General features: G+C 37.4%; 1 protein-coding gene across 1 annotated transcript in view; it reads right to left on the minus strand.

Moving 5' to 3' along the window:
- LOC137400249 (serine/threonine-protein kinase MRCK alpha-like) overlaps window positions 1–24,272 on the minus strand; it is a 51,808-nt gene extending 27,536 nt beyond the window's left edge. The window contains exons 1-9 of the mRNA XM_068086577.1: window positions 24,259–24,272; window positions 23,586–23,752; window positions 20,462–20,637; window positions 8,786–8,881; window positions 6,260–6,418; window positions 4,817–4,957; window positions 4,134–4,277; window positions 3,775–4,020; window positions 2,486–2,717 (exon numbers count right to left, since the gene is read on the minus strand). Of these exons, the coding sequence (XP_067942678.1) occupies window positions 2,486–2,717; window positions 3,775–4,020; window positions 4,134–4,277; window positions 4,817–4,957; window positions 6,260–6,418; window positions 8,786–8,881; window positions 20,462–20,637; window positions 23,586–23,752; window positions 24,259–24,272 (1,375 nt within the window). The remainder of the gene's footprint in view (window positions 1–2,485; window positions 2,718–3,774; window positions 4,021–4,133; window positions 4,278–4,816; window positions 4,958–6,259; window positions 6,419–8,785; window positions 8,882–20,461; window positions 20,638–23,585; window positions 23,753–24,258) is intronic.
- Window positions 24,273–24,677: the final 405 nt, after the last annotated feature.

The raw sequence follows: 24,677 nt of genomic DNA on the forward strand, positions 1-24,677 counted from the left end.
TATGTTAGATAAGTGCATGAATAGGAGGCGACAAGGAGAAATGCAATGAGCCTATTCAGGCCTGCTAACGTACTAAGACCTACGGCAGCTTTCACTCCCTGAGCCCGGTTATCCTGGAGTCGTCAGAGCTACAGCGCAGCTGTCCCAGCGCAATATGAACTGTTTCCTGACTCAATGGCTCACCACAAGAGCACTGCCTACCCTGCCTTCCACTTGAGCCCCATGATAAACTGTGTATATCACAGCACGAGCTGCAAATTTCACGGTGTAAGCTTGCAGGCCTAGTTCATTAATTCCGTTGTGCAACTAACTGTGTACCATGACTCACTACTGTCTGTAACTGTCAATTGCTACACGCTGACATGAACATTGGGTGAATAGTTTATGGACATTGTACCGTTATATATGCATGTAGGTGTGATATATGCATGTAGGTCTGCAAAATATGCATGTAGGTCTGTTATATATGCATGTAGGTCTGTTATATATGCATGTAAGTCAGTTATATATGCATGTAGATCTGTTATATATGCATGTAAGTCAGTTATATATGCATGTAGATCTGTTATACATGCATGTAGGTCTGTTATATATGCATGTAAGTCAGTTATATATGCATGTAGATCTGTTATATATGCATGTAAGTCAGTTATATATGCACGTAGATCTGTTATATATGCACGTAGGTCTGTTATATATGCATGTAGGTCCTACCTATATGCATGTAGGTCTGTTATATATGCATGTAAGTCAGTTATATATGCATGTAGATCTGTTATATATGCATGTAAGTCAGTTATGTATGCACGTAGATCTGTTATATATGCATGTAGATCTGTTATATATGCATGTAAGTCAGTTATATATGCATGTAGATCTGTTATATATGCATGTAGGTCTGTTATATATGCATGTAAGTCAGTTATATATGCATGTAGATCTGTTATATATGCATGTAAGTCAGTTATATATGCACGTAGATCTGTTATATATGCATGTAGGTCTGTTATATATGCATGTAGGTCCTACCTATATGCATGTAGGTCTGTTATATATGCATGTAAGTCAGTTATATATGCATGTAGATCTGTTATATATGCATGTAAGTCAGTTATATATGCATGTAGATCTGTTATATATGCATGTAAGTCAGTTATATATGCATGTAGGTCTGTTATATATGCATGTAGGTCTGTTATATATGCATGTAGGTCTGTTATATATGCATGTAGATCTGTTATATATGCATGTAAGTCAGTTATATATGCATGTAGATCTGTTATATATGCATGTAAGTCAGTTATATATGCATGTAGGTCTGTTATATATGCATGTAGGTCTGTTTTATATGCATGTAGGTCTGTTTTATATGCATGTAAGTCAGTTATATATGCATGTAGATCTGTTATATATGCATGTAAGTCAGTTATATATGCATGTAGATCTGTTATATATGCATGTAAGTCTGTTATATATGCATGTAGGTCTGTTATATATGCATGTAAGTCAGTTATATATGCATGTATATCTGTTATATATGCATGTAAGTCAGTTATATATGCATGTAGATCTGTTAAATATGCATGTAGGTCTGTTATATATGCATGTAGGTCTGTTTTATATGCATGTAGGTCTGTTTTATATGCATGTAGGTCTGTTTTATATGCATGTAGATCTGTTATATATGCATGTAAGTCAGTTATATATGCATGTAGATCTGTTATATATGCATGTAGATCTGTTATATATGCATGTAGGTCTGTTATATATCCGTGTAGGCCTGTGTACAACAAAATAAATATCCTAGAATTTAAAGAAGACTTAAAGTCTAGAATAAAACAAACATTAACTGACTGTACCATATTTTTCTCTGAAAGTTTTTAAGCATTAAAATGCCTTTCTAAACTGCCCCATGTAATAACCCAGAAGTGTTATACCCACTATGACTTACCTTATAAACTGCCCCATGTAATAACCCAGTAGTGTTATACCCACTATGACTTACCTTATAAACTGCCCCATGCAATAACCCAGTAGTGTTATACCCACTATGACTTACCTTATAAACGGCCCCATGCAATAACCCAGTAGTGTCATACCCACTATGACTTACCTTATAAACTGCCCCATGTAATAACCCAGTAGTGTTATACCCACTATGACTTACCTTATAAACGGCCCCATGCAATAACCCAGTAGTGTCATACCCACTATGACTTACCTTATAAACTGTCCCACCTAGCAGTGTTATAGCATTCTATAGGTGGTGAAAGTATTGCAGCTATTAAGGCATACAATAATGTAGTCATGCCAACCAACCATTAGTATGAGACAGTTGGCTATCAGGTGTTATCAGGCTGACGCGGGTTTACCGACTCTGGATTATAATGCAAGGATTATGATATGGGACACCAACCTCTGGTCATAAATCTACATACAACGACAATGGTGCCATCTAAGTAGATGATGGTATAGAGGAACATACCAACTAATTTTCTAGATGTTTCTTTATTCTCCTGCTCGAGTTTAAGAATTCTCTTCTCATAAGCACGGGCTGCGAGTGAGTCTAGTTCTGCCCCTCCCGCAGACGAGCTAGAAACTGACAGGTCCTTCAGTATGGATACATCTGAGAGAGCGCAATCCTTACTGAAGGTGAAACCCACGAAAGGCAGATGGTGCCCAGAAAAAGCCGAGTGCGAAGGAGGTGGAGCCGTTTCCTGAATATAGGAAAGATGAGAATGAAAACATTTCTTCTGTTTAATGTACCATTAGAAAATCTCATCCTATATTAGTAGAAGTAGAAGGAAGCTAGGCGAGGAGAACAGCTAGGAAAGACTACAACTATTGTTGAAGTTGTCTCCTACTAGTGAAAATTCTCATTCATGTCTTATGAAAAGAAGGGCCCTTTCGCTGTGTTTCCAGGGTTTGAATGGATTCGCAGTTGACCTCTGCCAACGAATTCGCACCCTACCGTTTCAACGAGCCAATGTTGCACTTTATCGATTTTCCAAGACTGGCGATGTACTCCTCAAAACTAAACTTATTACAGTAGACTCGCTCACAGGTCATGGTCACTTTCCAATTCACGCTTTGTACACTTGTTGCATTAACTCAGCCAGGATACCTGATCAGAATTTTCTTTATTATTAATAATATCAAGTTCCCCCTATATCATAAAACAGCAAAGTAATTTACCACTTGCTATACAGTTATTACTTCAGAGATTGTATGAACGACAATCGCTTCTAGTGAAAAACTTTTTTATGCTAGAAGAGTTGATCCTAGAAAGAGGTCGGCACCAGCGCAGTGGTCAACCTGCACTGTAGTAGTAGTTAATGGCAATAGTAGTTAGAATAAACCCAGGTGGTACATGTACTGTGATAAAATGCGATGAATTTTTGTTTACCTCCACTGGGAAGAGCTTAACTGGGCATTACCGATTGAAATCCATTCGCAGTGAGTGTTTCTGCGAGGTTGAATAATAGTCTCACTGTGAATGCCTTTGCAAAAATTTTGCGAAGCAAAATGGCTATCTTTGATTAAATGGAAATCTATGATTCAGAGTGAAAAAACTTCGAATCCATTCAAAGCATGGAAACTCAGTAAATGAGAAGGGAAGGAGAGAGCAGTAAAAAAAGGGAAGAGCAAGATGTAGTTAAGGAGCAGTGATGAGTGACCATGGGAGAAGCAGTGATGAGGGGAGAGGAATGGTGAGAAGAGTCTGGGAAGGAAGAAACAACAACAAGGGGAAGAGAATAAACAAGTGACACAAACCCTTATGCTATATTCCTCATCTTCAACATCAAAGTTGCTCGTGTCGGCATCATCCACAACCTCGGGTACATATGGTGGCTCAGCAGCCTGCAGGTTATCCCAGTCGATGTTGCTAAAAAAGGGGTGCGACTTGAAATCCTCGATGCCGTTCTGCCCAAAGCGAACCTTTCGACTACAAATAAGCCTTCGCATGAGGTCCTTAGCCTCCTCACTGATCGCATCATCAGCTGGGAAGTCGAAGAGGCCCTCCTGCAAATATTAACAAACTTTGGCAAGCTGATGAGACAACACCGTTACTGAACTATATGATAGGACGATTCCACACAAGGATGAAAGGTTCAACAAAAGCGAGGACTCACTTTGTGGTTCATGATCTTGCCATATGTACCGACAAGTGATTCTGCGTAGAACGGAGTCTCCCCGTAGAGCATCTCATACATGCAGATGCCAAGTGACCACCAATCACATTCTTTGCCATAAATACCATGAGCATCTTCCATTGCCTGTCGATAAGGACAAACACGAGCAGAGCATTAGCGGCAGCATCTCACTATGTTGTAGCTCCGAAAGTGCAGCAACATAGTGAGATGCTGGTAATGCATTTGAATGGTAAAATATTTTTGGTATAGAAAAAATGGAAGAGAATATTAAACGAGACCAGCTGAGAGACGGTAAACGAAAGCATATATAATTTCATAAGTTAGTGAGATCTAATCAAGCGTGACATAAAGGAGTGACATAACGACATAACGGAGCAAAGGTGGATGAGGTCATTGTTGTACGATGAACTATGGTCAAGGAATGAGAAGCTAATAACTCACAAGAGCTGAGTCAACACACGACTAGATATATCAAATAGTCATAATAAACCATAGGATGCGTGATGAGAGAAATTATGGGTAAATAGAACAAGTTGATAATAAACACTATATCATGCAATGTAAGCACTGGTTTTCATAAGCCACTGGCCTGTGTGCTCATAGTGCTTATAGCGTACAGGCATGTAGATGTAGATCATGATACAATTCCAACTACTACTCACTCGGAGTATTTCTGGAGAAATGTAATCTGGAGTTCCGACAGCGACCTTTGACTGTATCGTGCCATCATCCCTTAGCTTGAGACAGGAGCCAAAGTCAGCTAGTACTATGTGACCAGACCTGTCTATCAGGACATTGTCAGGCTGCAAAAGAAAGCGGCGCAGCTGACTAGCTGTACAGTGCTAGGACCTAGAGCGCAAGCCTTCATTAAAGATTACTTGGCACTGATCATGCTCTCAGAAAGTGGCTATTAACATCGCCGATAGTGATCTTATCAGGTAGTGACTAAAGTCCCTCAGGAGAGGCAAACAAAGAGTTCTGGTCACATGACCCACATCATCCAGCCGGATGAGCCAGCCAAAGCAGGTGCTAGCATCCTCGACGTCTCAATGCAATGAATGTATTGCACAATGATCTTACCACTAATTCCATGTTAGTGGGTACCCTTCTTCAGCCCGTACACAATTTAATGGAGACATTCAACGTACACAATTTAATGGAGACATTCAACGCTAAAGAAAGTGTTGCTAAGATCTTAAGAGTCTTTCAAGACTATTGCCACACAGTTGCCCCCCCCCTCGGTAATCTAGTCAGGACTAGTACTACCCCTAGCCTAACAACCTATAGTGAGAGAGAGAAGGGTAGCCAGGAATGAAAGCATTATGTGGAACTCAGCTTTGATAAACCCATGTAGCATATGGTTACAAGTAAAGGCGAGGTCGAGGAAGGCAGAACTAACGATCCTTAGTAGCATATTGAGCATCGAAACACTCCAACTGCAGTTCAGGAGTTATTCACCAACTCGGGAGAATCATGATAAATGCTCAATTATCACACGAATGCTTTTGTTCAACCTATCTGTGAATGAACGAATGGCAGCGACTGACGAATGGCAGCGACTGGCCACACCCAATAACATCTAAATGCTTAATACCTGCAGTTTATACTAATAAGTAACTCTTTACACAGACATCAACAGTCCTATGAAAAGACCAGTCAATAGGAAATCTTTTCTCATCATAAAGAGGATACATAAAGAGCTGATAACGGCAGCAGCAGAATGAATAAGGAAATTAGGACGAGAAGGCGGATGTACGCAGCATACCTGCTCATACTTGCCACGGAGTCAGACCCATGATCACTTTCATTAAGATGTTAGCAATGCACGCCGGGCCACCCAACAAAAACAATGAACATTAACTGTTGGTATTTGTGAGTTCTACTTAAGTAGGCGGATGAGGATGAGAGACGGATGAGGCTTGCACCCAACTGCAGGATGTTTAGTTGTTAGATATGATCTCGATTATTTGGAGTGGCCTTAACCGACTAACAGGAGGCACAAACTGCAGCACTAAAGGAATTAATGAACAGTTGTCAACGTTGCTCAGTCGTACACGCGAGGGATACTAGTTAAGCCAATAGTCAGAAACAACGAAAATACATACTTTGATGTCTCGATGTACGTATCTCAGCTTGTGTAACGAGTCGATTGCACAGACCATCTCCGCGATGTAGAAGACACACATAGCTTCAGGGAGCCTGTCATCAAACTTACTGAGCAAGGTCAGCAGGTCCCCTCCCACATAGTAGTCCATGAGCAGATACTGAAAGTATAGTTGAAGAGTCAGCCGCTGTAGAAACTATATAATTATAGACAACATTTGCTGCATCACATTATAGCCATCCCCTTTATACTTTATATCTCGCTCTTCACACTCTCAGCGCGTCGAAGGTTTTCTGATAAACGCATTTATATCCTATTTGACACGAGAAGAGGGAAGGGATGGAGTCAACATAAATTCAACAATAGTTCGGAATAACACAAAAGCGAGCAGTTGTCTCCAGGCATCTTAAACCCAGATCGGTGACGATGAAGGTTATTCGCAGGAACTCTTTTAGCCACACGGTCCACCACCATGATCATTTCCTAGCTGACAAAAAGATGAACGAAGCAAGAGAGCGCAAAATATTGTTTGTAGGTAAAGCAACAGCTGAACCAACTATCTCACTACATGTATATCTTTTGACACAAACTGGCTTGTGGCTTACAAGCTACGGCTGATCTCACTCATGTGAGAATAAGAGTTGGGGCGGAGAGAAGGGTCATGCTATGAGTATGGTCATATGAGTATGGTCGACCCCCAGGTTACGATTACCCTGTTATACGGTTTTTTTCAGCTCAACATGTGGAACACGATGTGTTTTCACCCCTGCCATATGAAATTTTTATCGAAATTTTTATTTTAAAATTCAAATTTGACAGTCGGTCTGCTAGATATGTCGGATTAACGAAGATGCCGATATGCTATTCGCCGAAATCCTTCTCACAACGCATAAAAGATATATGGTGCTCGCTCTGTCTCAGTTCAGCATTAATCGTTATACGTTATAGTGAAAACGAAAACAGACAAGTCATAAAATTTTAGACGATGACGACGAATTAAAGTTTAGTTTAAGCAAAATACATACCAAATACATACCGTACTTGAATTTAAGTTAAATTCAATGTTTATGTAGTACGTCTGCCTCGAAGGTAAGAACTCCCTACGGTACGTACTGCACATAGTACATTGTAATGTTACATTTTATAGCAGATCATCACCACTAAATAAACTGAAGTTGCTGAAGGTAAATATAGTTACCAAGGTTAACATACTATTTTGTGACTAATTTTTAATATGTACAGTACGTATATAAAATGTCGATGCTTTTATCAGAGGTGTCTGCATTAGATAATTACTATGGGTTTCTATTAGAGTTGCCCCGATTTTGGTATCGGAATCGGTATCGGTGCCGATATGGGCATTAAGTATCTGAATCGGCCGATCTTTTCTTGAAAAATCTGAAACTTCAGATACTTTTTACAGATTAACTATTTAGCAGAAAACAGCATTTTAACCTGCTACACCAATATAGATCACCAGTTGCAAGTTCCTTACTCTTAAATAATGAATTCTGGGCCTGTAACACTATTTATTTCACGTCGATAGCCTGATCAACATCAACACAGCTTAGGAACGTTTTTGCTTTAGTTAGGACGTGATCACAAAATGTGGTATTTCCCAATTATAGTAATGGGATTTATTGCAGCCAACCACGAACAAGATAACAAAGGAAACAAGAATGCAGTGTAATATTTCAATTAACTAGCATTACGAAAGTAATTTGAGCAGCCAATGCATAGAGTTATCTATCGCTTTCTTGATCCATGATCCTGACGATACTTAGCTTGTTTGTTAGGTTGTTCTCGCTTGCTTTGTGAATGTAATTTGTTTCTTTTTTTTAATTTTATTTGTTTACACATTACCTTTTGAAGTTTGTCTAAATAATTATGGTCCTACAGATCATTTGATGAGCTAGTTCTTGTGAGTAAACTATTGCAAGTCTTACAATAAATTAAACAACGCTGTTCTTTCACAGGTGCTGCTTACGTTGTTGTTGTTTTTGTTGACAAAAACAGCAATTACTTTTATTAATTCAAAAAACAAATTACTTACAAGTTACAAGAAACATGGACTGTATTGTTACTATGTGCACGGTATGGCAGTACGTAAATATATATCTCTTTTTTCATAAATAAATACAAACAAATAAACATATTAATATTTACATTTTCTATAATAAAATGAACAATTATCTACGCAACACAAAATATCTGAATCGGTATCTAAATCGGATTATTTTTCAATAAGAATCGGTATATCGGATCGGTATCTGAATCAGCTGGTGAATTTAGAATCAGGGCATCTCTAGTTTCTATACCTCTCTATACGACATTTGTGCCTTGCGATACTAACACTGGAAGAAATTAATGTTGTATGGCGAGGGTCCATTGTACAGAGGTTATTGTAAGGGTTTACTGTAACACAAATTTGACCGCAATTAAGAAAAATGGAGGTAGGAGATAAAAGATGGAGGAAGGGAATGATTGTACAGAGGAGAAAACGAGGAAGTAGAAGAGCACATCTTACCAGATAGTTTTCATCTTGGTAGGCATAATGAAGGTTGGTGATCCAACGCCGGTCACCAAAAACGAGCACATCCCTCTCTTCCATGAAGCATGCCGTCTGCAACAGCATATATTACCTTTTAACCTGCTTATGAGCTGAACAGCCATACAAGCAGAGAGCATTTCACCTGCTTCCCTTTATGGTCAGCAGCAAAAACATTACTTAGTTAAAATTTAACTCCTAAAATTTAACTCCTAAAATCATCAATAGGTAAGGCATCTTTGTTTCACAGCCAAATATCGTACAATGCATCAGCCATCAGGTATACGGGCGGGTTAAATGTACACTTTGGAGCTGATAACCTCTTAAGGTGTAGTTGAACTAAAGTTGAGCTAAAATAGAAATTTCCAGATGAAACAAAGTGTATGATAATGGTGTAGACTATTCCATTTTTAACTTTTATCCCGTGTTACAATTGCTAACATTCAGTAGACCTACCTATCCCTAGACCCTATGAAAAGGTCGTTGTCAGAAAAAATAATCTTTAATAAAACCAAGAAGTAAATAAAAGGAAATATTTTCAAGCGATCAGAATGTTTCTATAATCCTTTCTCACCATCAATCAGATTTAATTACCTTCAATTGTCTGTTACATTACAACCAATCGATCATCACTACTAACAACAATTGATCACCACTACTAACAACCAATCGATCATCACTACTAACAACAATTGATCACCACTACTAACAACCAATCGATCATCACTACTAACAACCAATCGATCATCACTACTAACAACAATTGATCACCACTACTAACAACAATTGATCACCACTACTAACAACCAATCGATCATCACTACTAACAACAATTGATCACCACTACCAACAACCAATCGATCATCACTACTAACAACAATTGATCACCACTACTAACAACCAATCGATCATCACTACTAACAACAATTGATCACCACTACTAACAACCAATCGATCATCATTACTAACAACCAATCGATCATCACTACTAACAACAATTGATCACCACTACTAACAACTAATCGATCATCACTACTAACAACCAATCGATCATCACTACTAACAACAATTGATCACCACTACTAACAACAATTGATCACCACTACTAACAACAATTGATCACCACTACTAACAACAATCGATCACCACTACTAACAACCAATCGATCATCACTACCAACAACCAACCGATCACCACTACTAACAACTAATCGGCCACCACTACTAACAACCGATCGCCACTACCAACAACCAATTGATCACCACTACTAACAACAATTGATCATCACTACTAACAACCAATCGATCATCACTACTAACAACCAATCGATCATCACTACTAACAACAATTGATCACCACTACTAACAACCAATCGATCATCACTACTAACAACCAATCGATCATCACTACTAACAACAATTGATCACCACTACTAACAACAATTGATCACCACTACTAACAACAATCGATCACCACTACTAACAACCAATCGATCATCACTACCAACAACCAATCGATCATCACTACTAACAACAATTGATCACCACTACTAACAACCAATCGATCATCACTACTAACAACCAATCGATCATCACTACTAACAACAATTGATCACCACTACTAACAACAATTGATCACCACTACTAACAACAATCGATCACCACTACTAACAACCAATCGATCATCACTACTAACAACAATTGATCACCACTACTAACAACAATTGATCACCACTACTAACAACAATCGATCACCACTACTAACAACCAATCGATCATCACTACCAACAACCAACCGATCACCACTACTAACAACTAATCGGCCACCACTACTAACAACCGATCGCCACTACCAACAACCAATTGATCACCACTACTAACAACCTGTTCCATCCAACAAAAAAACTTCCTTATCCGTATCAATGCATATCAATGTTTATTATTGAACCTCGCGTTACCAACATTTTAAAGAGCTATTATAGCTTGATATGAATTGTTCAACTGGTGATGCCAACATTGATACCTGTCTCATTATAGAAAGTCACTTCCAACATATGACAACCAGAATAGTACAAAAGAAGCAGGTAACCAGAAAGTAAAGAAGCTGGTAAAAATTAAAATGTAACCGCCGTAATAAACCGTACACATGTCACGTTAATTTAAACTGTATCTATAGTGAGTCGAGTAAGTTTCGTGGTGTTTTCTATCAGTCTATACACACTTCGGATCAGGTGTCTCTGAACTGAAGTAGCCATAAAAATACAAATCGGCCGATTTGATTATCATGTTTTACATGTAATTTCAAAATTACAAATTTATTTTGCACAGTTAGATCTCACATAATCGTTTAATGATATAACATGTAATTACTTCCAGTATTTTCAGTGCTATCGTTTTTGATACATTAGAACGTATCAAACAAAGTAAATTATTGCTATAAAAACATCTATTCTAACATGCAACGTTTTGGCGATACGAAGAAAGTATCGGAACAGATGACGAACTCCAAATATTAAGTTTTTATTGCACAATATTCATGCTACCAAAAATGTTAATCCATTTTACTGCACAATAAAATTGTTGTAATCAGAAATATAACACTACGTACCAGCATGGAGTGTGAATAATCTGATCAACTTTCCAATTTTGGAAAATATAACTTAGTCTTAAAACTTTCAAACTAAATGCAATAGAATTTCACCCAAATATATTCTAGATATGCTGCAGCTAGTCTCGACACCCCAGTGCTGCCCTTGTAATAGTTGTTACATAGTAATAAAAAGTCTATTAATGGGCACATTGCCAAATCTAGCAGAGCACGGTCACCGCACAACGAAAACTCTGGAGTCAGAAGTACTAACCGATGTTACAGGAAGATCTATTCCACTCAGTCTGAAAGCATAAACTGGTCCAAATTTCACCATTTACATTAACAAAAAACTGAATAACAGACCACAGGACAATCTCAAACTAAGGTGTCTTTACTACAATTCTCAATAGTAGCTTGGCAACCGCTGATAAATCTGTAAGTGCGACTGCCTCGTATATAGTTCAGTGGCTAAATTGTCAACTAAACATACAAACTGAGTGAATATTCTAGTTAGCGAGTATTAGTGTTGGGCCGGTATCTAATTTAGTGCCGGATCGAATATCCTTGCACATTTTTATCGGTTTTCCTGGTATTGATATCCTCGGTATTTACCATCTTCGGTATCCTTTGCCAACTAAGAAAGTTCGGTATAGTCGGTACTATTGTTTGGTATGTGGTTATCAGTGTGTCTTTAAATGGTTTAAACTTTAAATCATAACTGTCTCGAACAATTTTTATCGTTGTGCAAAAAGTAGCCTGTGCAAAAAAACATTCTTTAGTCAGCAGTATATTGTTAGGGCAAAGAGACTCCTTGTTTTAGAAAGCCAAAAAGGAAAAGAAAGATGGAAATATAATTTTCATGATAGATGTTTTTATTGTTTAATCTATTAAAAAATATAGTTATTGATACAAACGTTATGTATAATAAAGAACAGATAGATAATGGCAAGGGGCTCTCTTTGTTAAATATACTGAAACAGTTTTAAAAAATCTTACTATCACATATTGTAATCAGGTAATGTAATCACATAATTATACGCAGTCCAATTAGAGTCCAGTCCCGTTAGAGTCTTCATACGTTCTCCCATCTGTGTAGAACTCCCAAACCTTCGAGGCTGGTGGCATTATCAATGTAATGTAATATAATAGTGGATACAGTAAGCGTGGAAATTTTCGTTGAATTTGTTCGCTAATGCGTGCTGAGATTAGCATGTTCGTCATGAAGCATTAGCATGTTCTCATTTAAAAATCTCTCCGGATATCCGTATAACCATTTACCGGTAGGCTTTTACGGATAAATACCGATCATATCAAACCGGCCGCGGATACCTAGCTGACACCGAAAATGATTGATTTCCTCGGATACCGAGAATCCCTCGGTATCGGTAAGAGCGGATAACCCAATACCGGCCCAACACTAGCGAGTATCCATCAAACAAATTTGATCAACCAAATATTGAGACAGAAGATTGATAAAATGGAACGACCAACATAAATTAGGTAAAAACAAATAGATAGTTACATTGTGACCGATCGATCGTCAATAAACCATTGCTCATAAAAAGATCGACCTGATCGTGTCGAAGATTAGCGCCTATCACAAAACAATAAATACCATGAACAATTTGCGGACAGTGTTTCTGTTGGCGTTGAAACCGTATACAATGAATTCTCTTTGTTTTCCCATTGGCCAGCGAAAATCAGCGAAACCTAGTCTCATGCTAGCTACATACTAGCTATTCATCAGCCTTTGTTACTGTTCATTGCAACTTCGTGTGTGTTAATCGTCATTCATTTTTTACATTAAAACTGCAGTAATTCAATTTTAACATGCATTTGGTACAAGTTTTGATACATTTTTGTAATTTCTATTTTAGATATTTTCATGCTATGAAACAATTTTTAAAATGATTAAATTTTGTAAGTTGAGGTACCGCTGTATATCAAATGCAGTTGTTGGTGTAGTTATTTCGCAAACACACCCGTTAAAAATGCCCCACATAGGAAATCTGAGAAAAACAATCAATACATGTTTAGATCAGACAATTGTGTTATAAATAGAAACACCGGATATAGTAATGACTAGTGAATTTCCGGTCATTGATTATGCCAGAAATCACTATAGCATATCAATTGACTGGGATACGCTATGTACTAATACAGTTGTCAACAGCTTTCTATCGACAGATGTACATGCTATATGAAGTTATGATTGGCTATATAATTTCATATAATCAAATTAAACGCAGCTATAACCTACAAGCACTTTTATGATGTGTTTGTTTGGCTGTAAAATATCTACTCCTACATCCCTTTCACTATACTCCAGACTCTCCAAGCTGATGTAAAGATTCAGAGAGATCTAGAGCTAACACTATGCTTATTTAAATTGCAAGTAAATTAGATTAATAATTAACCTTGGAGCTAACACTTTGGTAGTCTAGCACCTAAAAGCAGCTTGCAATGATAGGAATATCTTGTATCACGCACTAAGCAAGGCATATCGCAATAGATGTTTTGGGATATGAAATAAGAGCCCATGACAAGCTCTTACACGCTGCTCGAAGAGAACAGTTTGTGTCAAACGCATTAAAACATCCATCTGAGAGCAATTAAAGGTAGAAATATCACAAATCGCTGTAATATAGCCTTTCTTCGATGTTTCAGTATTTTGTGAATTTTTCCTTGTGATGGCTTTGAGGAAGTTCTAGGTCTTTGTGTCGGTTGACTGATACTAGTGGCTTCGACGAACAAGCTCTATTCTACACAAAGCACTAACTAGAAGGAACAACACACACTCTATACACACTTTAAGATAAATGTTGATATAAGGGAAGTCTATTTAATAACATGGTAAGGACAATAGCGAGAGATCAGCGCAAAAGAATAAACAAGACAATGAAAATGTACCAGGAGAATATTCGCCTTCAGATTACCAGTTTTTTAACAAAATTAAGACCTCAACACTTTTACCAAATTGAAGGCTACCTAACACAAGTTCATTGTAACGCGCGTCCATCTTCTGCTGAAGTAGACTCGAGTTCTCTGTTTATTGTCATTAGTTTATCCAACATATTCTGTACTACAAATCGGTATTCTGACACAAACATTTAGAGAGCTATAATGTTGTGCCCTGATGATCCCTCGACTACTATAATTGCACACTAGTAACAAAACTCAACATTTCTGTATGAACAAAAAGTTTGTAATGGAGTAAGTATACAGTTTGCATCTTTGCATCCTTACCCATGAAGTGTATGTTTACGGACTGGTGAATTTCATGAAAAGTGTGATGATATACAGAATTGTAAGAATGCGTAGGGAGTGCTTCAGGAAGTGAGCAGTGCTCACTATATGAAGGCAGAAGTAGATACTTTACTAATATTAGACTGAACATCATCGGTATAATATCTTTTTATCAGGATTTAACAATATTTTACACAAATAAACCCACAAAAACTGCCAATAGTAACTCAAGTATGTTTCAAAATGATTAGAATGAGTTTTATGGCATCATCTCGCCACCATGCTCATCAATTGCATGTTATAAACTAGATATCTACCCGGAAATCCTTTCATTATGGACTAAGGTTATGGACACGCAGCTTTCCTTTTTGTTATTAATGATACTGCTAGCAACATACCGGATGTTTCCATGATGCAAGTTATTCAGCAAGTTTACATTATCTGCAGGATGGAAACGGTAAAACGCGCAAGTCAACCGTGAACCGATGGCATCGACGAAGCAATGGGAACACGTCGGGAAAGTTTTCTACTCGTAAATTTTTATTGAACATTTCATGCCTGCGAAAGATAGAAACGACACTATTCCAAGCCATTCCCTTTTAAACATTTTCCAAACATCAGGCATTCTTATTTCAATATAACAGTTCCGACTGCACCGCTAAGACCTCTGACATAAAATTCCTTATCTTTTTTAACAAAGCGCTGGCATTAATCCACAACATGTGAATGTCTGTTGAACCGCTTATCCACGGTAACTCAGCGAGTGCACACAATTCCAAATCCACACAAAGGAAACGCAGTGATACAAGGGGTTGCTGTTTCCGCTCATTAGAATAAAAACTGGTTCACACTATATCGCCGTATCTCAGCGTTGATGCCACAATACTTTGGTGATCGTCGATGATAACGTTGTTCACGCTATCACAAACCTATCCTGTTTGTATCAGCAAATACTCCGTGACGTAGTGTTCCCATTGCTCTTTTTAAATTTTTACGAAGAAACCATTTTGCTTTCGCGTGATGGAATTAAATACTAGTCTCGCAGCGACTGAATAAATCACACTATCCGCAAGTTACCATCGCCGAAAAGGTTTATATTTGAAAGGCGGTCGTCGATGCTCGGCGAAATATCGGGTAGGTTTGACAGCTACAAACTTTCCCGACGCATCCGCTTTGCTTCGTCGATGCCATCAGTTCACGGTTCACATAATCGACGATGAACGCCAAAAGGAAAACGCTGACAAACGGTGATATAGTGTAAACCAGTCTTAAGGAGCTAGTAGCATAGAAAGCATTCAAACAAGTAGACCTTTGATTTTCCATGTAAATCAAAAGGAGTGTTGACAATTCTAGCTAAAGAATCTGTGCTACTGTTTCATTCACATACACATGAAGAGAGTAGATATAATTTTGCTAAGTACATTTAGCCAGCTTATGGTAACACAGATCTAATATCATGTAAATCAGTTTGTTTATAAGTTAGCATTTGAAAACCGAGCCAAGCAGTTCCGACGGAAACGCGGCAAGCGAGAAGCCGTGCATCAAACTGAAATGCCACGACAACCAGTCTTCCAGAGGATTACCATCAATATATATCATGCCGCGACTCGAGACTCCATCCAATCATTGAGATTAATATAGAATTTCTAGCCACCAGCTCTTGCATAATCCACAATGACAGGATACTTTGACAGTTAGAATGGTAAAGGCATTGCCCAAACAGCGAGGTGATCATTTGAGCTTAAGAGGGAGGAGAGAGGTTAAAGCTGATAGGGAGACGAAGGATTAGCGGTGTGTGAATCTAGCAGGCCCAGTTATTATTAACTATAATTCAAGACAAAGCTCATCATTGCAACATGACACCGAGCCCACGCCCTCACGCGTGAAGTGGCATGATATAACAGGTCACCAATGATATTTAGATTGAAATCAACATCCAGATAAATTGATTCTCTATGTGAGGCCAAAAAGCTAGTCTAATTTATCCAGTAGATCGTCTGATAAGCGATAAAGACTTCTACATCTGATAAGCTATCAAACACATAGTAGAGGTGATGTGGCAACAACATGCATGAAGAGTAGCAGATCTTCTCTAACATGTACTCATCAGAGTCTAACATGTACAAATCAAAGTCTAACATGTACAAATCAAAGTCTAACGTGTACACATCAAAGTCAAACGTGTACACATCAAAGTCAAACATGTACACATCAAAGTCAAACATGTACACATCAAAGTCTAACGTGTACATATCAAAGTCTAACGCGTACACATCAGAGTCTAACATGTACACATCAGAGTCTAATGTGTACACATCAGAGTATAATGTGTACACATCAGAATCTAATGTGTACACATCAGTCTAACATGTACACATCAGAGTCTAACATGTACACATCAGAGTCTAACATGTACACATCAGAGTCTAACATGTACACATCAGAGTCTAACATGTACCCATCAGAGTCTAACATGTACCCATCAGAGTCTAACATGTACCCATCAGAGTATAACATGCACACATCAGAGTATAACATGCACACATCAGAGTCTAACATGTACACATCCGAGTCTAACATGTACACATCCGAGTCTAACATGTACGCATCCGAGTCTAACATGTACACATCCGAGTCTAACATGTACACATCAGAGTCTAACATGTACACATCAGAGTCTAACATGTACACATCAGAGTCTAACATGTACACATCAGAGTCTAACATGTACACATCAGAGTCTAACATGTTCACATCAGAGTCTAACATGTACACATCAGAGTCTAACATGTACACATCAGACACAGACAGATCTCCAACTAAATCTCAGGTCCTATCAACTTTTTTGCATTCTTCAACAACCAAATGACTTTATTGCCAATGTGCAAAAAGCAAGCAACTATCCTCTGCCTCTTAAAATACTTCCCAAAATATTACCTATCAAGAGGGTAAAATATTACCTATCAAGAGGGTAAAATATTACCTATCAAGAGGGTAAAATATTACCTATCAAGAGGGTAAAATATTACCTATCAAGAGGGTAAAATATTACCTATCAAGAGGGTAAAATATTACCTATCAAGAGGGTAAAATATTACCTATCAAGAGGGTAAAATATTACCTATCAAGAGGGTAAAATATTACCTATCAAGAGGGTAAAATATTACCTATCAAGAGGGTAAAATATTACCTATCAAGAGGGTAAAATATTACCTATCAAGAGGGTAAAATATTACCTATCAAGAGGGTAAAAGCAACAAGTTAGATGATCAACTAAGTTGCCGCTATCTAAACTGAGAGTTGATCCCAAAGTACTGGGACTGCATATGAAACCACTGCTACGGACGAATATAACCTAAGTTCATGTACAACAATGCTCTACATGATAAAGTACTGGGACAGCATATGAGACCACTGCTACGAACGAATATAACCTAAGTTCATGTACAACAATGCTCTACATGATAAAGTACTGGGACAGCATATGAGACCACTGCTAAGAACGAATATAGCCTAAGTTCATGTACAACAATGCTCTACATGATAAAGTACTGGGACAGCATATGAGACCACTGCTACGAACGAATATAGCCTAAGTTCATGTACAACAATGCTCTACATGATAAAGTTGAACCTGTCAGTCTTACGATCGATTAAAAGATAAAAGATTGTGGAAGGACAATAAAACATGATAAAAGAGTGCAAAATTTTCTAATTTAAACCAAATTCTAGCCAAATAATCAGACCTCGTGAGAGCATCTTGGCTTCAAGACGCAATGAAAAAATTGAGCCACTAAAAGCACATAATTGTAATATTTACAAACTAGCTGACATAGGATATAATACTTCTATGGTAAATAAAGCTGAATACTCCATCTGTGAACTTTCCTTTTCTCTATGATGCAGCTATAATAGGTACATTATACAGATAGTTCCGGTATACAAAAAGGGCTTCCAATAGATTAACTTTAGAATATAATAAGACTATATCTTTAGAGATCATCAGCAATCCTAGTCGGTACGTACTAGCGGTCATTGCCTTTTGAACAGCAACAGTAGCTGTGTGAACCAACGGAATAACTGCATCATAGAGAGAAACGTGAAACCCACAAAGCTGTGAAATGATGCGTGTACAATCCTCAAGTTCTTGTTCTCAGACTCAGTTTAAAGCCTTCAAATATCATTGTAATCTAATTTACTGCTGTTAAGCGACTCTGCATATACCAACAGAATTAAATTTACTGGCTTAAAACAATGAAAAAAACATCAAGACATGGTAATTTTTCATCTTCCGATTCATGCAAAGAGTAGGCTTGACTGGCCTCTTGCCGGCGGATCCATATTTTTGCTGTTGACTGCAATAGTCACGTAAGCTACACAGTATATAATTTTAAAATTTTGCATTTTCACGTTTTTGATTCAGTAAAACTGGGAGCGCATACAAGCTCAGACTTATATCGACGCGGCACTCGGTAAAAAGTTATAAACCGTATAGTACTAACTGACTTCGATATTGCGATGGTGATATAATATTGGTCTACAGCGATGGACAGCTCATCAACTGCTACACGATTAGTACTTAACAAAAACTCTAGACATAAAAACAATGACAGTTGATGGTCAGTTATACGTGTAGCAATAACGTCGACAGTCCTCACTTCTTATAAAGGCCTGTACTACTGCTACCTGAGCATACCCCATGATTGAGAGCGATTATACAAGATATCTATTCCTGATTATGGTACAGTTGTTCGTCGTTACACAATTACTGTATAGTGTACCTACTGCTGTTGTCAGCTCTTACTAAAAGTTATTTATGTAAACTCAAACAGAAAATCATTTAGGAACAAATACCAACCTTTTCGTATTGTATCAGTGTTATTCATAATCAGTGACATTCATTTACAGCACTATTGAATGACGAAAAGGAATATCTTGTCAAAACTCACTCAAAGCCAGTATTCTCATAACTTCCAAAAGTTCTAATAATTAGCAACAATAACAATATTCTAATAATCTTGATCATGCTTGTCTTACAGTCGGTCAAATATATAAGACAGCAAGAAAAAGATAGAGATGACAGTTTTCACCTAATAGTATATACTAACATACAAACGTAGTCTCTCATCTTTCTTATTTCTCTTATTGTTACTAATACCCTGGCAGTCTAGCAGTCTAGCCTGCTCCGAGAGATCTTAAGGTGTGATCACTAACTGAACGATCACTAACTGAACGGTCACTAACTGAACGATTACGAGGTGGTAGAGTGTCGACCTATCAAGTTAGTCACAAGTTTCAGTCTCGTCGACAGAAATATTTTTTTCCTAAACCTTCCGCATCGGACAGACACGACTCATTTTAGCGTACAGTTTTAAACCTTTCAGCCTGTGCATATATAGCATATAGTAGTAATAAACATATAGTGCATATAGTAGTAATAAACATATAGTAGCATATAGTAGTAATAAGCATATAGTAGTAATAAGCATATAGTAGTGCATATAGTAGTAATAAACATATAGTAGTGCATATAGTAGTAATAAACATATAGTAGTGCATATAGTAGTAATAAACATATAGTAGTGCACATAGTAGTAATAAACATATAGTAGCATATAGTAGTAATAAACATATAGTAGTAATAAACATATAGTAGTGCATATAGCAGTAATAAACATATAGCAGTGCAAATAGCAGTAATAAACATATAGTAGTGCATATAGTAGTAATAAACATATAGTAGTGCATATAGTAGTAACAAACATATAGTAGTAATAAATCCTGCTACTAGCGACAATATGGGTGCCTATTCTGACCTACCTCAGCTCTCTTCAACATCTCCCACTTGTTCAATATCTTCATGGCATAGATTCGACCGGTGGCTCTAGCACGTACTACCGCTACCTCACCAAATGCCCCCTTCCCGATTATCTTTACCGTCTCAAAATCATCGCGTGACAACCGAAACTGTTTCACTTTCTCGACGACTGTCTTCGCTGTAAGTAGAATACCTGGCTATAAAACAGCACATTATCATGAAGTTTCACCAATATCTGGATGAATGAGTCAGCACTTTTTAAAAGATTTTGTAAGCAAACGGATGTTTATTAGTATAACAGGTATAACAGCTACTAAACTAATACTTGCTAGGTCTGATAGCAGATATAGCCATGATAAACACATGGCTGTGTCATACCTTATATCTTAACAAGATTTTTCCATTATATAGCCACGCATAAAAATTACCTTGGCTATTATACATGTAGTTAGGGTGAGTATTGCCAACTTGGTTTTAACCTACCGGACAATGGAATACAGTTATACTCTCTGCTAAATTCTTCTAGTCCAGTGAGTTAGCACCCTGATTGCTGATATACAAGTAGCTACTAGAGGCACTTTGACCAGAGGTGCAACTCAGAACTGCCCACTAAATAAAAACTAGTTATTACATAGTAGGCATTATTTTCGTGTAGAATCTGTTGTACTATTTGTACTTGACACAAAAATAAGTGAGAAATTTGCTTGGTAAGAGTTGAAGCAACTTTCTGAAACTATTTTGATAAATATTAATCATACTGTTCATTCTCATGACCAATTCACTGTGTTTCTCTTCTTAGCTTTTGGAATAGTTACTTCATATCTTAACGCTATGTTATAAGTCATAACTTTACTCACAATGGAATTTTGCATTTCCTTCAGTTTTTTTCCAGTTGAAAAATTTCAAAATTCTTTAAGGGTTGTCGTCGAGTCACCTTTGGCATTACTAAATTTTAGTAAAAAACAGTATATTCTATGTCTATATATTCAGTTTCAATGATTCCATCTAAGCTTTTTTAATAATAACTCGACTATTGCTTTCATAAAATAGATCTTATCAAACCAAAAACAACTTTTTTTTCTGAACTTTTTGTAAAACAATACAAATAGTATATTTCTATAATCTATATACAAACACCCGCAGTCACCGTACCGTCTTTATGACAAGAACTTTTCTTAATTTTACCTAATAAAACATCTTAGATAGCGATGCAGCTAGTATGAAACTTTTGTAACATACTGTATTCTAGTGATTATTATTAATATTAAGTATTTTGATCAATTTCCCTAACTACAAATGAATATATCCAGAATGATTAAGAAATAAGTAATAAATCTGAAAAAATGTCTATAAGCTTCTACTACTGGTAATCCTAGCTCTAACTTTAAAAGGTTGGCTAAGCTTCCGATGAGAATAACAATTGCAAATTAGCATTTGGGCCTGTTAGGAAACTGTCTTGGGTATTAGACAGCAAGATAGTTAAGCTTTCACGCAGTTGACACTTGCAGTCGACAGTTGCAGTTGACACTTGCAGTCGACAGTTGCAGTCGACACTTGCAGTTGGCACTTGCACAGCCAAGTGGTCGCCAACACCATCGTATAACTTTTTACAAAACAGCTAAATTTATTAATATTTCTAAAAACTTCCAGAGACACGGAGTAGGTGTTAGTAACATTTAGTGTCAATATGCAGCTGAGGATCCCTTCTTCCCAATAGACTATTCTATAAAGCCATATTTACAACATATTCAAAACTCCCTTTAAACGGCTATTAGAAACATTCATCCAATATAAAGATGAATGAAAAAAATTAAACTAGGAGCCGAACTCATCAAAAATTTAAACTCCTAATTAAATAAATTAAAAGCCGACTGTAGCAGGTCATACATAAGGCTGGCTACACACACACACATATATATGACCTTCTACACTACATATGACCTTCTACACACGTATAACCGTCTACATACATATGACCTTCTACACTACATATGACCATCTACGCTACATATGACCTTCTACACACGTATGACCTTCTACACACGCATGACCTTCTACACACGAATGACCTTCTACACACATATGACCTTCTACGCTACATCGACGAACACGCCGATCTACACACACATCGACGGAGACACATAGCCAATATGTAGTATAACATTGTAACAAACATAGTCAACTCTACATTTTGCCAAAAAAAACATGGTATATATCAACGATAAAAACAACCATGTTTAAAAATACTTGAAGTTCATAACAGAAATTAAAATATTAAAAAAAGGATTTTAAAGTATTTAATTACCAAAAAGATCATGTGAACATCTGAAATATTTTATAAACAGTTACAATTTATACTAGTAACATTATTATATATGTTACAAGAAAGAATATTTTTGTCAAGGAGCTGTTCAAACTATATTAATTGAAATTAGTGAATAAAAATGTGCCGTACCTTTCCGACTATTAGCCGCTCTTTTTTCGGATGTTTTGAGCAATGCGGCTTATATAAGGGTGCGGCTATTCTGTGGTTTTTTCTTTCATCGCTAAAGAGCATCAATCGGAATCTCCGATTAGTGCGCCTCTAATGGTGAAAGAAAAAACGACACAATGCATAACGGTACTTTCCGTTTGGCACTGGGTTAAAAAGCGTCGGTTAATACGGAACAGTGCTTAACGGCACTCTTCCGTATTAACTAGCAAAGTTGCTGACGTGCTAAAAAACACCGTCCTGAGTTCTGCGGCCTATGTATTGTTTTATTATCATTTTTTGTTAAATAAAGCAGATCTATGCATATTTTCAGGAAAAAATATCATATATTTACAGATTGTTATCTTCAACCATTAAAAAATTTAAATGTTCAGAATTTCGCATAGATAATTATCCAAAGACATATTTTTATGACAGTTTGGTTTACATATTTGAAAACAAGACCTAATGAGGATTAAGTAATATATAATTTATGGCTATCGACTAAATTCATAACAAGCAACAATTTTGTAAATGAAAATTTTAGTTTTACAACATATTGGTTAAGTTTAATTCACACACCGCGGTGCCATGGGTAAGTCCTGCAACACCTTACACATACAGTATATTTATAGTGTATAAGTCCTTGAACTAACCATAGTTGACAAAGCCAGTGACACTACGCTCCCTACAGAGTGTCGAACCCTGGCACTCATCATAGAGGACTATGAGGATGTCAAGGAGTGTTTCTATGCTGAAGGAACGGCTGTCAGAGTTGACGACTCCCCCGATATACAGCTCCTCAAGTTCCTTCACTCGCTGCCTGACATCAGGGGGAGGCGACATGGCAGTCACCTTTCAAGGTCTCTTACGAAGCTAACATCCCACTACAGAAATAGGAAGAACAGTGTTGTATCACGCGGGTGGTAACACACTGTGTAGCACCCAGGCCAGCCAATAGAGCTTTTGAAAATCCTGACATCCAAAAAGCTCTCTAGAAAACTATGAAGCAAACGATGGTAGCATTTTCACTGCGGGTTGTAACTAAATTACTAGGCAATTAATAGGCTTTGTAGTTGGGGAATTGAGAATAGCTCAATGCTTCAATTCAAGAGACACTGGACAGAGTTGGCTAAATTTGTGTTACGAAGCTTCATTGTCGAACAATTGCTGCTGGAGATATTTTGTGGTAACTTCCTCAATGAAACAGTACAACCTTTAACAATATTAGCTGGTTTCACTGACCCTCACGAAAGTCTAGGATGAACTCTATTGCACACGCATACACACCCAGATCTTGTCAACCAGCCAGGGCAACACGTTACGAACATTGCAGATATCATCATTTGACTGGCCAAGAGAAACTAGCTAGCTGTAGGCACAGATTGATGATAAAATCTGAAAGGCTAACTAGAATACAAAAAAGTGATAAGGAGAAGACATGACGAGCATTTATGTAGCTGCTGACCTAGATCGATATCAGAAACAATCAACAGGCAGCAAGGCAACAGATTATCTCAGAGCAATCTGAACTGATGATAGACCTCGGAATTGCTAATATTATAGTCTCCTATTTTTTCAGAGAGAATTGTCAGCTTTTGTGTTTTCTCAAACATTTTAAGCCTTCAGAGTCTTGTGAGTCGTCACTTTGAACAGTTTCGACACAGACTAAACTTCATTGATAGCAATCACAGCGGCGTTGTTCGCTAACTGGATGGAGCGGTTGAACAGGGTGTGGGTACTACAAC

This window comes from Watersipora subatra, chromosome 7 (genome assembly GCF_963576615.1).
Source record: "Watersipora subatra chromosome 7, tzWatSuba1.1, whole genome shotgun sequence".
Classification (NCBI taxonomy): domain Eukaryota; kingdom Metazoa; phylum Bryozoa; class Gymnolaemata; order Cheilostomatida; family Watersiporidae; genus Watersipora; species Watersipora subatra.